At 47.7% G+C, this 18,383-nt stretch overlaps 1 protein-coding gene across 3 annotated transcripts in view; it reads right to left on the bottom strand.

Moving 5' to 3' along the window:
• Window positions 1-1,883: 1,883 nt before the first annotated feature.
• The window catches only part of GYG2 (glycogenin 2), a 30,804-nt gene continuing 14,304 nt past the window's right edge, over window positions 1,884-18,383 (bottom strand). For 2 of the 3 annotated variants that reach the window (XM_047075850.1, XM_047075851.1), the window contains exons 6-11: window positions 17,796-17,922; window positions 15,369-15,591; window positions 13,997-14,125; window positions 7,677-7,781; window positions 6,426-6,533; window positions 1,884-3,700 (exon numbers count right to left, since the gene is read on the bottom strand). In XM_047075850.1, the coding sequence (XP_046931806.1) occupies window positions 3,539-3,700; window positions 6,426-6,533; window positions 7,677-7,781; window positions 13,997-14,125; window positions 15,369-15,591; window positions 17,796-17,922 (854 nt within the window). In that variant the 3' untranslated portion in view covers window positions 1,884-3,538. The remainder of the gene's footprint in view (window positions 3,701-6,425; window positions 6,534-7,676; window positions 7,782-13,996; window positions 14,126-15,368; window positions 15,592-17,795; window positions 17,923-18,383) is intronic. The other variant, XM_047075852.1, reaches the window with a different exon arrangement.

Raw genomic sequence — 18,383 nt, 5'->3', positions numbered from 1 at the left:
ACATCTGAAATTTCTGCAAGAACCCCCCCCCCCCCCCGCCCCGGGCTTTGCTTTGCTTTTCTTTTCTTTTCTTTTCTTTTCTTTTCTTTTCTTTTCTTTTCTTTTCTTTTTTTTCATCCTTTATGACTTTCTTGTGAGTCAGAGTCGTTGAGTGAAACACAACACAAAACACCAGTCACTGCGGATTTGCGTTATCTTACTGGATGCAAAACCAAGTCAGATAAGAGAAGTCACGTAAGTGCAGCAGGGAGGGGGGCGGGAGGGACGCGGGGAAAGACCCCCCGGGGAAGGGAGCCGCCCACCGACCCTCAGCGGAAGGGGGTGGCCCCCAGCCCCAGGACTGGAGATCCGCGGAATGCCCTCCGGTGGGGGTTGGGGCCCTGGAGAGACAGAACAGACCCCATCTTAATCTCCTAGGTTCCTGTCCGTTGACTTACAGTGAAACCTTGGCCACTGGCCTAACCGGTTAGACCGGCTGTGGATTAAGTCAGTGCCCCGGAGGCCAGACACACCTCTCCCTCGAATGTTTGCTCCCACACGCCCAGCTGCTCAGTCTGCAGACACAGCAAATGAGGCTCTTTGCTGAACCCCCAGGGCTGGCCGTCCCTCCCCCTCACCTTTGTGCAAGCTCTGCCTGTAAACAGCCAATGGGGCGTCCACACATTTAGACATTTAGACACTTCATCTCTCAACAGAAGAATGGACTCTCAAATCCGCCAGAGACCCACATGTGAAAGAGAAATCTGCCAAACCTTCAGGAAAAAAAAAAACCAAAAAACTCAAGGGAAGATCTTTATCGTCTTCCCTTAGAAGAGATGTTTTAGATAAGACACCTAAAGCCTGAGCGTTTAGCAAAATTCAAAGCCCGAGTGCTTCAAAGAGATGAACAAAAGAAGAGATAAGCCACTGGTGGGAGGGAAGCATTTCCAAATGAATACAACTCCGTAATAATAGAACCATAAAATGTAAACACACACACACACACACACACACACACACACAGCCAACGCTCCTTCTAAGTACCAAAATACTTGTGATGGTATAGGTCACATCACATCTCTTGGGGTCTCAGCGTATACAATTGTGTAGTCCCGACATTACATAGCACAGATTCGGGCACTGGCTTTATTCAGGTATACATTGTATTATACCTCTTACGTGGATGTTTTGTAGAAGTCTCCGAATGTTTTTGAACTTCTCATTTATTGAATAAGCACATGCCACAGTGCCTGCCATACAGAGAACTTAATAACCAGGAAGGAAGGAAGGGGGGAAGGAGGGAGGGAGGGAGGGAGGGAGAGAGGAAGGAAGGAAGGAAGGAAGGAAGGAAGGAAAGGTGGGTGGGTGGATGGGGGGATGGATGGATGGGTGAATGGGTGGGTGGATGGATGGATGGATGGATGGGTAGGTGGGTAGATGGATGGATGGGTGGGTGGGTGGATGGATGGATGGATGGATGGATGGGTAGGTGGGTAGATGGATGGATGGGTGGGTGGATGGATGGATCGATGGGCAGATGAGTGGATGGATGGATGGATGGATGGATTGGTAGGTGAATGGGTGGGTGGATGCATGGGTCCGTGGATGGACGGATGGATAAACTGAATAAATTAATGAATATGTGACATTGAGAAGCAATGCTAGGAAAATGGGCAGCTTCCATAGAGAGACCTTAGGGAATTTCACACACTGAGAAGTAAATAGTTATATGCATTTTACTGCTACTAGCAATTCTGAAAAAAAAAAAAAAAAAAAAAAAAACCAAAATTGGTGACTTAAATTGGTACAGCACAAAGGCAACCACATCCCTTCCCGCTGTTACATATAAAATATTATTCTGCTGCTCACAACACGCGCACACACACACCAGAAGGGACACCATATTGCTGTTTTAAATTTTTAATTGAAATGCGTGAGCAGACCAGAATGCCTAACAGAAGTCTTCGTCGAGCGTGTATCTTAAGCCAATGAACCACTGTCCAGAAACAGGAGTTCTCTTCCCCACAGAAGCTACACCAGACTCAAATATTCATCATCTGGGCTCCTCCTGAAGTATGTCAGACTTGGGCTCCTGTTCTTTGTAACCCAACACCACAGCACACAGCACCAGTCTTTCCCCAGAATAACGGTACCGTGTTACTCGGACGGCTGAGTACTGTCCCAACCCAGTCCCTCTAAGGCTATATCCCAATGGCTATCTTCAATTAGCCGCGGAAGCATCATGTGTGTGATGTCAGCCAAGACTGCCTCCCAGAGCTGAAGGAAGCAAACCCTTCGTCACTCACATCGTGCAAAAGCTGTCACCACAACTGATGTCACGGACGCGCCCAGATTCCGCTAGCCAAGGGCTCACCTGCTTGACAGGATGGAAACTCTGGCCAGACACACCCACCGGGTTATGACATAACCATCACCACGTGGTCCAAAGCGGTCTACCAGACCCTTCGATGCTCCACAGTACGTGCAAGAGAAACCATTCTAACTTTTAAAACGTCACATTTACCTCTCTTTAGCTCAGCGATGCCCGTCGTTAATTATGATCGTGGCGGCCACAAGCAGCGACCCTGTGAGCTGTTCCAACACGCGGCATGGATTCACAAAATTAGGACACTTCTGAAGATGAGGATTTCTCCTGGAAGAAAGCTTCCAGTCTCAAAAAAACTGAGAACTGTCCCCAAAACAGCGGTGTTGAAATGGTTTGGAAACGTGCTGACTTGACCCGTTATTCAGGCTGAGGTAGTGATATCCGGCAACGAGCAGTCACGTGGGACACACCACAAATGGATCTGCCTCTAAACAAGGACAAGAACCTCTGGAGATTCTCTTAGCATGAGCAAGGTGTCGCCAGAACCACCTGGACTAAACCCTTGGTTCTTCCAAACTGAGATGACGCTCCCTGCCGCAAGCCGGCTAGAATCTTCCTTCCACATCATCTCCAGCGTCTCCCAAATTGGGCGTCAGTCAATGGCACGTGGCGGTCCAGTTGGGTTTTCCAGAAGAGAAACAGCTGCGGTGTTTCTCAGACGCGCTCTGCAAAGTCTACGTGAGACTCACCCTCAAGATGCCTGAACGTCTACCTAATCCTCAAGGAAAGGACTTTCCATCCTCGAGGGTTCCTGAACGGGTATACCGGTGTCATTAGCTTCGGGGCAGAAGACAACGCGCAGTGACGTCTAACGCTACATAGGACAGATACGGTAGCACCTGCCCAAGGCAGCATCTCGGAGCTCCTTGGGGCAAGACCAGGGAGCACGAATAAGGGTCTACCAGAAGTTTATTGCCGCTCCCATCTGCTGAAAGTGGGGGGCAGCCAAGAAGGCATGGAGAGCTTGGATCGGCGGGGGCGGCGGGGAGGGCTTCAAGCTGGGTTTTGGATGGTCTACGTTATTTTTTTGAGGCACTCAGGCTGGTCAGCCCTAAATAGAGGCACATAGTTGAACACCTGTTCCCTCTGAAGGGCCGGAAGGAGATGTCCAGGCAACGGGACCATGCAACAGCACCGTCTATAACCACACACGGAGCAACACAACCGGTCAGGTTACTGCAGAAACCGGTCCAGCTTCTCCTGGATGCGGGCGAACGCGTCCTTCCCCATGTAATCGATGCGTCCCTCCTCCCAGTGTCTCCTTTCCTCCTCAGGACTCGGGGCCTTGACCTTCTCTTCGATGGAAATCTCGAAAACGGAGACGGCCAGGTCAACCTGGGGAAGACAAAGAGACAGGAGGCGGTCTTTGGAGCCATCAGCGGCACAACATGCCGTCCGCTTCAGCGACTGGTTCTACAAATGACTCTCCGCTCTTTGGAACCAAATACGTGCTGCGTTTCACACCATACTCTTAGAAGAAGATGGTTTTGCTGGCCACGTTTTGTGAAGTCTTATAAAGTATCATTGTACTTGGGTTTACTTTTTCGTAAGAGGTGTTTCAATTTCTAGCCACTGAACCTTTTGAGACACACACCTGTCCTGATTTAAGGCTTCTACCCGCCCCAAACCTCAATGTTTTGAATCACTTGTATATAATCAAACTACGTGAAATCAAGAGGATGTTCACCATATGTGAATAAAGCCTGTAGTAGTTTGGACGGCCTGGCAAAGCCATCGAAATAATAATCCCAGTGGTTTTCTGCTTGCAAACGGTAGGGGTTCTACCTTCTTAAAGCAAAAAACTGAGACAACATATAGATACACACGTGTGCAAACACATACACACACACCCCTTTTGTGTGGCACTCAAATGGGTCAACAAAACTAGCAAATATGTTTGCTTTGAAAATTTCTTACCAAGAATTAGAAAAGATGTCTACAAATATGCATGTGGTAATAATACACACACACACACACACACACACACACACACACACAGACGCTAAAGGTGACTCGGGTATTCCCCAGACACTATGTGTCAACGGGATGATATTAGATGCCAGATGGCTAAATTCGAATTTAGATGCCGCTGGGGGGGCCTGGGTGGTTCGGTCTGTTAAGTGTCCAACTGTTGATCTCAGCTCAGGTCATGATCTCCCCGGTCGTGAGTTTGAGCTCCCAAGTCGGGCTCTGGGCTGACAGCGCAGAGGCTGCTTGGGATTCTCTCCCCGCCCCTCTCCTGCTTGCACTGTCTCTGTCTCTCTCAAAATAAATAAATATTTTATAAAAAAAGAGGATTTCGATGTCAGTGGGCTATGGTACTCTGTACTCCATTTGCAACCGGGTTTTTAAAGAGTTTGTACCGAAAACGTCCTGTTTTCTGCCCTTGTCCCCGTGTGTCGTGTTCAGGCCATCCTACTGGTCAAGGAAACAGCAAGAGTGGGAAAGAAAAAAAAAGGTCTTTTCCAGAATACCTTCTTTTCTCTGTGAGCCCTTGGATTTGGTCCCGGCGCATCTCTGGGAACTAAAGCTTTCTGGAAATAACAGGACCCATAGCACACATGTCACACTACGCCAGCACAAAACGGTGTGCTGACTGCATCACCCGTGATAACCAGAGAAGGTGCGTATCTGAGAAAACCAGAAAGCCCCAATTCTGTGACACACGGAATGATACAAGATACTGAGCATCGTCCGAGAAAGTGAATGCGCCCCAGTGAAGCCAGGCACTAATCACAGACTCTTGCAGACCACTCCTAGGTCTAATTTCCACCCCCATTCCCTGCTCAGAGAAGGTAGTGAACTCACCTACGGTCCCAAACCCACCACCCGGCTGAGCTGTTACATAAGGTCCTCCGAGCAGCACTCCCAAACCACGTTACCCTCTAAACACTATTCGTCTGCATCACGGAGCTTCAAAGCCGTACTCCCGGAGCTGAATAGGCTCACATTCCACATCCTGCCCAGCAGAACTGAAGAGACGCCATCACCAACCGCTCTAGAATGAAGTTGAACGTAGCGTATTTGGCATTTACTACCTTCACGTAGAGGGAGACAGGGCGTTCACGTTTTCTCCACCGCTGACGGCTAGTAAAGGCTTTGTGCCGACTGTCCTCCGTATTATATGGTCAGCCAGATTCCACATATTGCTATGAACTAGATATCTTTGTTCCCCCAAATTCCTATCAACCCCCAATAGGAGGGTATGAAGACGCGGGGCCTTTGGGAGGTGGTCAGGTCATAAGGGTGGAGTCCCCATGAATGCGACGAGTGGCCTTATAAAAGGGACCCCAGAGGGCTCCCTCGTCCCTTCCGCTGTGTGAGAGCACAGCAAGAAGACAGACGTCCATGAACCAGGAAGCGGGTCGCACTTCCATCCTGGACTTCCGCCTTGCACAACTTTGAGGAAGAAGTGTACCCTGTGCGTCAGCCCCACGGCGTATCGTGTTCGGCTACGGCTGCTCAAACGTACTCAGGAACACGTTCAATATGATCATTAGAGGCTCAACGCCCAGCTCTAGAGCCGTATTAACTACTCCTTAAAGACCAAAAGGTGTCATTCAATGGCTGTTAGAAAAAAAAAAAATTAGCAATTGCTTTCACTAAATATACGCACAGAAAGAAGAAAATTTAAGAACAGAACGTTCTGGAAGAGGAAGGAAAGCAGTACATGGGCCATTTGGATCAGAAGGCTCACCCCCAGATTTTTCTGCTTTTATCCGCTTCCTTTGAGACAATGGCTCCCTCAGCATTCGTCCCCACGCTCGCCATACAGAAAAACAGCCAAGCCCCCGATGGTCAATGAACTTTTGCAGAACGGCGTTTAAAAGAGAGAAAGGCCATCGTGGTTAAGGATGGAAAAGAAAGCGACCACAAGCAACCCAGGCAAGCGCTGCAAAGGACAAGGACGCGGATCAAAAGCACCAAAGAGGCTGGTGGAGTCTTATTGCCAGAAAGTCAGGCTGGAAATTGAGGTAGCGGTTGGTGCGTGAATATGGCTGGCCTCAACACGGCGGACGGCATCCACCAGGAGTGCCGGACAAGACAATGAGGGTACCACCTCCAGAGCATCCTGAGGACTGGGGTCCCCGGTGACATCCACAGGGGGCTCCTGGCTCGGTTCCACGGCTTCCACAGACGGGCCACTTTCTGCTTTATCCGCAGGCCGCTAGAAACACAACCAGGCCATCATTAGTCTGCGGACGGCTTCAGGACAACTACAGCCTTAGCCACGAGGACAGAGAATCTTTGCCAGGGGAAAATAAAATCAAAGGCACACATTGTGCTAAATGGCCTCTTCTGCAAAGTCTAGAAATGTGGGCTCCACCACTCCCCACCTTCTCCCCTGACACCCACCGTTTCTTGCACAACACAAGATGCCGCAAGTTCTTATGGGATGTGCCAAAGCTAATTTTTCACACAGGGATTCAATTATAGTTCACCCCCGAGCAACACGGGGCTAGGGGCATTGACCTGCACACAGTCGAAAATCCACGGATAACCGTGGACTCCCCCAAAAGGTAACTACTACTAGTCAACCAGTGACCGAAAACCTTACCAATAATATAAAAAGTCAAGTAACACGTTTTTCTTTTGCATGTTCTATGTATTATATACTGTATTCTTACAAAATGTAAGCTGGAGAAAAGCAAATGTGATTAAGACAATCGTTAAGGAAGAGAAAATACATTTATGGTACCGTACTGCATTTACTGAAAAAATCCGTGTACAAGTGGACCCACGTGGTGCAACCCTGTGCCATCCAAGGGTTGACTACAGGTTATACCAAATACCCACAGAAGCATTTTACTAAGCTCGCCTCTCGGGCAGCATAGCAGCCTCTGGGTTCAATCTTCTGATGATGCAAGCAAATGACAGCCCAGATTCACGAGGGCAAATTTAGAAAAAAAACAGGGGTAGGACTCCTCATCCTTCAATACTGATATTAAACATGGGTCCAAAATCGTACCAAATTTTTTTATTTAAAAAAATATATGTATGGGAGAATATATGTCATGGTGATGTTACACCTTTGTCATTTCTAATGCTTCCTAAAGGAAAATGGAGTGGCCAAATGGCCGACAGGAAACAGAAAGATGGAGGAGAAAAAAAAAAAAAAATCTGAACAGATGACCAGGTCCTTTATAGACTAGTCACCACACAACGTATTTGAGGTGAAGTAAACCATTCAGAAAGGTCATGGGACGAAGAAGAAAAGCATGGGGAATCTTTGGTATTGACAGACACAGACACATTGAGAAAACAACACTAGGAGACACAGATGTGCGTAAGGAGTATAAATGAGGTGTACCGAGGTGGTCTGGGTCTCTGTGGAGTCTGCACATTGGGGGGAGGGTGGTGATAATGGGTCACACCTCACTCCAGCGGAAGTCTCAAGTTCAGGCCACCCTATCGTCTGTTACAAAGAAAGAAAGAAAAGAAAATTAGGTCAGCCCTCCTGCAGGTATCTGAAAACACCCAATCTCTTTTTTTCTGCATCCATGATACAAGGGCAGCCCGTTAAGGAAGACGTGTGGGACAGACGCTGCCGGGCTCACCGATGCCTGTGTCTACTCCTCAGTCTCGGGCTCACGCGTCCCAGCCTCCTTGCCCCTAGGTGGAGCCACACAAGGACTTCTCACCCACACGCATGAGATCTAATGTGACTCACCTAGAGCAAGGCGGAATACACATTCCTTAACCTCTCCACTCCCAGGTCAGGTGAAGCCTATTTCAACTGGGGTTCCACCAGAAAACAAACCCCGACCGAAAGTGATTTGAGTGACTATCTTCTCACTTCTTCCAAGGATGGTATGCAGCCAAGATCATTCCAGGTGTACGAGAGACAGCATAACGCATTGTGTTCAATGGCTGGCTACGACAGGAGATCCTAATTGTCCCTCAGGGAGTCACGGCAGAGAAGGGATGTCCTAGAAGACGCTGGACCGGAATAAGAGGAGGATCCTGGACCCCTCGATGACTGCATGGAGCCACACATATCTTTGTCACCACAGTTGACTAGGACATGGGCACAGAGTTTTCCTCATTTGGGGATGTTTGTTACCCGGCAAGCCTGACCAATTCACAATCGGGAAGCAAGCTTGCACCCACAGGCTGGGGGCCATAAATGCTCTGAAGGCTTCTGCAAGACTAAGCTCATCAGTCAGCCACAGCGACTAGAGAACGCCGAGTATGTGCCCAATTCTCTGTGCAAAAACACTGCGAAAATCACGCAGGTGGACTGGGCTGAGCTTGTAAGATGAATATTATAAATACACCTGGCATTTTATCTCCCCTTGAGGCAACCAAGAGGCTGTCGAGAAGAATCTGGGCAGACATTTTAGCAGTGCCATGAGGCTGAGGACCCATAAATGATGAGGCATCCAAGAGGGACCCTCGGAACACCACAGGCTTTCACATGGGACCACACTAAAAGGAGGGCCAGAAACAGCGACTCTTACAAACACAGAAGCCCGATTTCACACCAGCTCAACCCCTCATAGGGTGTGGGCACACCACCTGTATGAAGACTTCCCGCCAGGAAAGATGAAACAAAACAAAACACAATGCTCTCTGGATGAGGATAATATGATTCAGAGCTTCCAATGACCCCAGCAATTTTTCCATGTACAATGAATGTCTTGAAGGCTATTCAAAATCAACTAGCATAGAGCAAAACAAGATCAAATGAATGAAAAGCACGAGGGAAAAAAATCAAACCACAAGAACATGGGGCGCCTGGGTGGCTCAGTCGGTTGAGCGTCCGACTTCAGCTCAGGTCACGATCTCGCGGTCCGTGAGTTCGAGCCCTGTGTCGGGCTCTGGGCTGATGGCTCAGAGCCTGGAGCCTGCTTCCGATTCTGTGTCTCCCTCTCTCTCTGCCCCTCCCCCTTCATGCTCTGTCTCTCTTTGTCTCAAAAATAAATAAACGTTAAAAAAAATTTTAAAAACCCCACAAGAACATGAAATCCACATATATGACTTATCAGACACGCACTATAATCAATAATCAAGTCTAAAAAATACTTTAAATGAAATAAAGGGGGAAATTAGAGAATCTCAAAGGAGTCCAGAAACTGTCCTATTAAATATTTTCTGTTTATTGGAATTAAAAACACAGTAACTGGGGCGCTTGGGTGGCTCGGTCTGTTAAGTATGCAGCTTCAGCTCAGGTCATGATCTCATGGTTCGTGGTTCAAGCCCCGCATCAGGCTGTGCACTGACCGCGTGGAGCCTGCTTGGGATTCTCTTTCTCCCCCTCTCTTTCTGCAGCCCCCCCCAAAATAAGTAAACTTAAAAAAAGCTCACAGTAACTGCAGTTAAGTGTCCAGGATGTGGGTTTAACAACTGATTAAACACAGCTAAAGAAAAGATCGGTTAACTGGAGAACAGGCCAGTAGAGTGAAGCATGGAAAGCGAGATGGGAGGGAAATGTAGAGAAGTGAGTCACAGATACAAGGAACATCATAAAAAGGCATACTAAAGATCTAATTACAATAACAAGAGAGTAGGTGAGTGGGGAGAAGGAGGGAGAGAAAGAGGGAGAACAGAGAAAGACAGAATGCTCAGAAGGAACACAGGGTCAAGGACTGCTACAAACTCCAAGGAGGACAAACACAAAGAATAAACAACCCAGAGCCATCGTGAGGAAACAGATAACCGAAGCCCAAGAGACAAATCCGACAAGCAGCCAGAGAAAAGAGAAAATTGCCCTCAAGTGCAGAAACAGGATGCTGGAAGACGGACTTGCTAAGAGATCGTGGAGGTCAGAAGACTAAGAAACAACATTTTTAGGGTGCCCTTGTGAAACTACCTGCCAGGGGAGAATTCCACATCCAGTAAAATACGGCCTAAAATGAAGGTACATAGTACATGTATGGATGACATTTTAAGAAATTACTATACAGTTTTTCACTTGCAGATGATGTGATTTTGCATGTCGACTGACCCAAAGAATCGAGGCAGAATCTGTTCGTGTGTAAAAATTTAGCAAGGTAGCTGGATTTCAAAACTCAAACGTATTTCTATACACCCTCATCAAGTAGTAAGAAAATTAGTTTTTACAATGATACCATTTATAGTAGCCTCAAAACACACCAAAAACGAGGAATAAGTCTAGTACAATGTATCCAAGATCCCTACCAAACAATTTAACATATTGACATAAAATAAAGAAGATCTACCTAGAAATATACTATGTCCACAGAATGGAGGGCTCAACACTTTGGAGATATCAGTCCTTCTAAAAGTGATCTGTAGGTTCAGTGCAATCACAGCTGAAATTCCAGAAGACTTTTTTGTGTGTTTGTTTTCCAAGACACTGTAAAGCTGATCCTAATATTCACAGGGAAATTTAGAAGAGGCAGGGAAAGAAGAAAAAAGTTGAGGTACTTGTATGACCAGTAATAAGACTTATTTTAAAGCCATGGTCATCATGGCATTATGTTACTGGTGCAAGGAAGGGAAAGATAACACAAAAGAATATAGAATCGGAAAACAGATCCATCCACAAATGGGCACAGGAATGATGGCAAAGGCAACGTGACAAAGCAGCGAAGAAATAACAGTTTTGTTGTTAACCTGTGCTGAGTTCATTCTAGATCCACGTGTAAGAGTAATGAATGTTGACCCCAAGCCCATTCCTTACCCAACATCCATTGCAGGTGGATTATATACTTACATATAAAAAGAAGACACAATACAAATTCTGTAAGACATGCAACGTCTTCATCACCTTAGTTTTGGGACAGATTTTCCTGAACGGTGAATAAAACAGACTCTACATAAAGGAAATACTAAAACCTGGCTAAACTAGGAATTTCTGGGCATCAAAGGATGCCATTTGGGGACTGAAAAGGTAACAGAGTAGGAGAAAGTATTTACCGTACTACTGGAAAAGAGCTTGTATCTGGAATATATACACATTGTTAAGACTAACTTTAAAACAGGAGACCCTGGAGGAAAAAAAAATGTTCAAGATATTTGAACGAGCATTGCCAAAAGCGTCACAGCTTGATAAGCATCCAAAAACTGGCTCATGTTAATTCAGCTTCATCTGATACATGCACACTAAAACCACAAGGAGACGCCCCACGTGCTCACTGGCACTCTGGAAGGTTGTTGACGAGGTGAAGCCACCAGGACTCCCACTAGGGGTGCCGCCACTTGCCAAATCCTTGGCAGAATCTACTAACGCAAAAGGGTACATAAAAGCCTACCCTTTGATCTAACGACCCCGCCCCTAAGTATCACCTCACCAAAAACGCGTGTGCAAGGGCAACACCAGGCACGCACAACGTTGTTCCCAGCAGCGTTATCTGTGTCGCCCAAACGGTAGTATCCATCAACGCTAGAATCAATATATCGTGTCCTCCTACAATTTGACACCATGCAACCCACAGAATAAACGAACTACTGACTCACTCTGCAAGACGGAAGGATCTCATAAATATGTCGCGTGAAGGAGACCAGACTAGAAAGAACATACTGCAGGATCCCATTTATAAGGAGCTCAAGAGCACTCACAAGTAAGTGGTAATGGTGGGCCAAGGTCAGGGTAGCATTTTCTAGTGACCGGGAAGGTGAAAGGGGTCTTTTGGGGTGAATTTTCAGGTCCAGATTGTGGCTATTTAGAATTTTTTTCACTCTGAAAATGCATCAAGGTATATACTTATCACGTGGGTCATTTTTTACACATATGTTATCCCTCAGCTTGAAGGGAGGGAGGGAGGGAGGGTGGGAGGGAGGAGGATGTTCTACAAACAATAAAAACAACCAATAACTTCAAAAAAATAAACGGCATTCCTTGTCTTTTCACTCAGAACATTTCCCCACCCAAGATACTGGAGGACAAAACACATGACTGAGAAAATAATAAATGGCAAATATATTTGCCTAATACATCAATGTACATGGGAAGAAAATTAGACCTCCGGCTGTAACTTTTGAAAACGGATACCTAGTTGTCAGTACTGGTTGCCATATTTACAAAGGCTCCTGTCTTCCATCGGGATCCCAAGGTCAGGACCCAGCTCTTATACATTTATAGGAATTTATAAAAATAATTTTTTGTTTTTCGACTGGGTTCCAGCTCCCCAGATCAAAGACCCAGAGTCAATAATTCAATACATGGCCGGTAGGTGGCAGTGATGCTGTGTAATGAATTCCAAAATAAAGCACTTCGGATACAGCAAAGGCACGAGTTCCTTTGGTGTTTTTTCTTTCAAGTTCTTTAAGTTCTAGTTGGTTAACACAGAGCATAATACTGGTTTCAGGGCTGGAATTTCCCGATGCGTCCCGTCCTTTTAAAAGTGTGAGGACTTCATCGCTTGTAGAGACACAAGGTCATCATCAGAGAATCGAGCCACTGGGATCCTCAGAGGTGACCCCTCCCTGGCCCTAATGACACATTTCAGCAGACAAGTCGGATGTCTTCCCTTCCTGCCTCTGCACGTCTGGAAGATCCCTTCTGCCTGAGCACTTGAATGCGAACCCAAGTTCTACCTCCAGGTGGATGGTTCTAGACTCCTTCCTCCGCAATCTGCACACACTGGTTACTCATCGCAGGCACCCGCCGTTTGGAGATGTCTGGGAAGCCTGAGGCACGGAGGCATGGAGGTGCAACAAACTGTAGAGTGCCTTACACAAAAATGTCCGCTAAACTTTAAACATCGCTTTTTCACTGAGGCGCCTGGGGGTGGCTCGGTCGGTGAGGTGTCCGACTTCGACTCAGGTCATGATCTCACGGTTCGTGGGTTCGAGCCCCGCGTCGGGCTCTGTGCTGACGGTTCAGAGCCCCGAGCCCGCTTCGGATTCTGTGTCTCCCTCTCTCTGTGCCCCTCCCCCACTCATGCTCTGTCAAAAATAAATACACATTAAAAACAATTAAACATTGCTTCTTTCCACTGAGAAACAGCTTCCCCAAAGCCGTGTGCAGCACAGAGAACTTAAGGGGAATAAAAGTGCCTTCCAACGTGAAGACTGAAATCCAGAAATCTTTCAACACCGGATATTATCGCAATGTATTCACTTGGAGATATGGGGTCTAGGAACACCGGTGTCCTTTGGGATTACCCGTAATCCTTTGGGATTATGTCCCCCACGAGTATCTCCGGGCTGATCGAGGTGTGGGCAGCCTTGAGCTCCTTCCAGCGGCTCCCACACAGCGTCTGTTTCCTGGCTTTCTCCTGCTTCCAGAGACACCGGAGGCCTTGGCTTGTGGCCACGTTCCTCCAAAGCCAGCGGAGCTCACATCTTCTGTCTCTGCCTTGCTCAGAATCATCTGATCACGAGGTCCTCATCCGGATAAGGTAGCATTTTCAGGTTCCCAGAGTCAGGACGTGCCCGTGTTGGTCGGGGAGAATCATCTGATGTACCCACAGGTGCAATGATGCACGTGAACGCAGGAGCCCCCCCACATAAAACTGTGCAATGATCCACGTGAATGCAGAAAGCCCCTCCCACAAAACTGTGCAATGATCCACGTATAATTGCGCAATGATCTACATGAACGCAGGAGCCCCCGCCCCCCACGCCAAAGCCAGAGCCTTGGAAGCAGGCTCTCAGCTCTGTGTCCTTGGGGAGCCAGCGTCTGACTCTCCCATCACAGCCGTGTGGACGTCGAGTACTCACGTCCTCCGAACGGCATCCCTTGGGGGAAGGCGGGATGTCCTCCGTGACCACCGTCTCCTCCGAAGGGCCCTCAGCTGGCCAAGGCTGGCTGGACCCTGCTGATTCTGCACACGGCTCCCCGACGCCAGTCTGCAGAAAGATGAACACACTAGCTAAGTCCTCCTCCTGTTTCCAACTCTGCAGCTGCCCTGGGGACCCCAAGACTCATACCATGCCCTGGGAGGCCAGTGCTCCCCAACTCGGTAAACATAGCCTTGCCCAGGGAATGCACACAGACCTGGGAAACCAGGACCCCAGAACCTATCAACAAGCCATAAATGTTCTGGGTCGGCTGTGCAGACAGCCAACTGCTCTGGAAACAAACCCCAGCATCCCACACACCCTGGCCGACAGAGAGCCCCTCGGGCCATAGGGGCTGCTGGCCATGAGACACCTGCAAAGGTCAGCTCTGATCAAACAGGTGACAGGTGGTTCTCATGCAAGCTGCCCCGTTCTCGTGAAAACCACCTGTGTCCTCACTGCTCTGGATGCCGTATTTCTCACAAGCACCTGACTCCACGTCTTATTTTCCTTCCCCCAAAACCTGATGCCTGGCTCACCGCCCGGCGGGAGCACGGTGGCATCCTGAACGCAGATAAACTTGTATGCGCTCATGTGACATGACCCGAGACCCCGAGTCCTCACAAAGAGAAGAACCACTTGGTTCCACCAGACAGAACCCGCAGCAAAGACTGAACGACGGATTCTTTGCGATTTCCCATCAACGCCATGCCTGTGGATGGACCGACCTTCCCGTACTAATAAACGAGCCGGTAAGCAACGATCAGGTAAGAAAGTTCCCTGGGACCGAATTCCAAAAACTCTTTTGCGAGGCACCTGCCGTACCCCTAGTCGGCGGACTGCACACACATCGTTACGTAGTGCGTTAAGAGTCACCGTGACATTAAAAAAAAAAAAAACCAGATCAGCGCCAATCTACAGTTTCAGAAATACTCTTCACTCACGCGTCGCAACACGTGCTTCAACTGATGACGTAAATAGGAAAGTGTGTCCTCGCAAGACATGGTAATCAATCCCCCGCGGCCACTCATCCCCCAGCGGCTCTTTCCCTGACGCAGGCAGCTAATTGGAATGATTTATGCACAAATCCTGTAAATCTCAGCAACACTCTGGCGCATTAAACATTCACGATTCTGAGCCGAAGGCGGGGGGAACAATAACCACACAGGGTGTCTATCTGTTCAGCATCCTTTATGAAATACAGCATGTGGGAACAGAAGCGTGAGCTTCTAGAAAGTACACCGGGCATCTGGACCACGCACAGCATCTACCCGTGCCCAACGCCTGTTTCCAGAGGGCGTCACCCGCTTACGGCGTGTCCCGGAGCCACGTGTTCTCCCGCATCCCGGAAGCTCTTGTAAAGAGGCAGGACGCTGTGCTGGTAGACTGTCCACCACAGGTTGAGGAAGGACGTCTGGTGCTGGGTCCCCAACCCGGAGCCGTCCTCCAACACCGAGCCCGTCTGCGGATTGTACTTATAGTTCCATGGCTTTGTGGGTCCCAGAAAGTGCACGACCTTTGCACTCGAGCCGAATCTGAGGAGGAAACACACAGCATTCCACTTTCCACTTGGAAGTGACCACACACACACACACACACACACACACACACGGAAAGCATCACGCGGCCATGAGACACGTCAAAGACAGCAGCAAGTAAACACCTGTCTCAACCCTACTAATTGGACCCACACTTAGGTTTCCTTAAAGATAACGTTTTAAACACTCAGCATTTGCAGTATTTGGTTTTCTACATACCAAGGAACATAATCATAACCCACTGGGGTATTCCCCCCAAAGCAGAAGAATCAGTCGAGAACCTTATAAAGATTGTGGATTTTCTCCTCTCAACCTTTTTTTTCATTTAAAAAAAATAAAAAAAAATTTTTTTAATGTTTTATTTATTTTTGAGACAGAGAGAGACAGAGCATGAGCAGGGGAGGGGCAGAGAGAGGGAGACACAGAATCTGAAATGGGCTCCAGGCTCTGAGCGGTCAGCACAGAGCCCAACGCGGGGCTCGAACTCACGGACCGTGAGATCATGACCTGAGCCAAAGTCAGACGCTTAACCGACCAAGCCACCCAGGCGCCCCTAAAAAAAATTTTTTTTGATGTCTATTTATTTTTGAGAGAGAGACACAGAGCACGAGTGGGGGAGGGGCAGAGAGAGAGGGAGACACAGAATCCCAAGCAGGCTCCAGGCTCCGAGCTGTCAGCACAGAGCCCGAGGCGGGGCTCGAACTCACGTGAGATCACTCGAGATCCTGACCTGAGTCGGAGTTGGACGCTTAACGGACTGAGCCACCCAGGCCCCCCATCTCCTCTCAACATTTTAAAACATTTTTTTCCATATGCGTCTTCCCATGAAATTTTAATACTATATTTGCACTGTAATGCATGTTCCGTATGCACATCTCTGGTTTATACATTAAAAAGAATAGGATGTTGGGGCGCCTGGGTGGCGCAGTCGGTTAAGCGTCCGACTTCAGCCAGGTCACGATCTCGCGGTCCGTGAGTTCGAGCCCCGCGTCGGGCTCTGGGCTGATGGCTCAGAGCCTGGAGCCTGTTTCCGATTCTGTGTCTCCCTCTCTCTCTGCCCCTCCCCCATTCATGCTCTGTCTCTCTCTGTACCAAAAAATAAATAAACGTTGAAAAAAAATTAAAAAAAAAAAAAGAATAGGATGTTTGCACTCTCCAAGGACCAATTTCTGCCCCTTGGAGGCAGTCTGGCCCCTGTTAAAAATGCACACTCTAGAATTATTCTGTCGCTACGTTCTGCTCAGATTTTCCACTTTTCTTTATAACAGCATCACCCACAGCAGCAAATCTCAAACACTTTTGTCTCAGGACTTTTTGAAATTCTTAAAATGCACTGAGGACCACAAGCCTAGATTTGTTCACATGGATTCTATCTGTACATATTTATCGCAATGGAAATTAAAACAGGAATCTGAAAACAGATTTAATCAATTCATTAGAAATCAATCACCCCCTGAGATGTTGATGTTCATTTCATACTTTTTTCATGAAAAATAACTGTATTTTCATGGACCATCCCAACAGGAAACAGCCAGCTTCTTATATCTGTGTGCATTCAGGACACTGTTTTCGATTTTTTGTTTTTCAGTGCATTTTTTATTACATCATAGAGTGTCTGTAAAACTCCTATACGCTCATGAAAAAGTGAGAAGAAAAGAAAAAAATAACATCTTAGAATTATTTTTATTTTTATTTTTTTATATCTTAGAATTCTTTTTCGAGTCATTTTGACTTTGCAGACATTAAAAAGAACTGTGGGGAACCCCTTGGGGGTTCCTCGGACCACACTTTGAGAACCACTACCATTAAAACTCCCTGCCTTGGCTTCCTATAATTTATAATTACAAAAGGCAAATGGAGGGAGGATCTAATATTTTTTAATTTTTTTAAATGTTTATTCATTTTTGACAGACAGAGAGAGGCAAAGCATGAATTGGGGAGGGGCAGAGAAAGAGGGAGACACAGAATCCGAAGCAGGCTCCAGGCTCCCAGCTGTCAACACAGAGCCCGACTCGGGGCTCGAACTCACGGACCGCGGGATCATGACCTGAGCCGAAGTCAGACGCTCAACCGACTGAGCCACCCAGGCACCCCAGGATCCGATTTTTTTTAACCCAAATGCCAAAAGCTGATAAAGATTCTAGAGACAGGGTTGCCAGAAAGCAGCTGCTCTAGAAGGATCTAGAACACAGAGAACTTACCGTTTGAAGGCGGGGCTGTAGGTGTATGCCGTGTTACTGCTCAAGTTGTAGATGAACGGTAAGTGCTTGTGGATGTCTGCTGTGGACCAGCTACTGAAGAAACTGTTCAGTAAGCCTTGATCTGCCCCTAGATGACGGAAGAGCGCTCAGAGAGAATTCAAGACGCGCTTGAAGGGCTTAATATACACACCCACCCGCGAGGTCCCATTACGTGTCTCCTCTCTGCCCACTACAACACGACCGTTCGTCTCAAAAGGGAGTGGTCGCCCACACCGTTAATCTTAACACTGCATATCGTCTCCAAAATTCTGCACCCATAACCTAGACCATCGATAATAAACTCACATGTTGTCTCCAGAATTCTCCATCTTGCCCACAATGAACCCCATCTGGTAGCAACACTTCTTCCTCTACCATGTTTGCCGAATGGGCAACTCCTGGCCCGTACCCAGACAGGATTCTCGATCAGTCTCGTGTTTTCTTTTACGTGACAACAGTCGTAGCACGCTCCCCCTCTATTAAAGCCTGTTCCAGCCAAATATCGGCTTCTCGCTGGGTCACTTTATTCTACTCCAGGGGCTGGCCAAC

This window comes from Lynx rufus, unplaced genomic scaffold (genome assembly GCF_022079265.1).
Source record: "Lynx rufus isolate CCGP_SWC_20201006 ecotype Redwood Valley unplaced genomic scaffold, mLynRuf1.p SCAF_14, whole genome shotgun sequence".
In the NCBI taxonomy this organism is placed as follows: Eukaryota; Metazoa; Chordata; class Mammalia; order Carnivora; family Felidae; genus Lynx; species Lynx rufus.
This window is presented reverse-complemented; position numbering and strand designations above follow the sequence as displayed.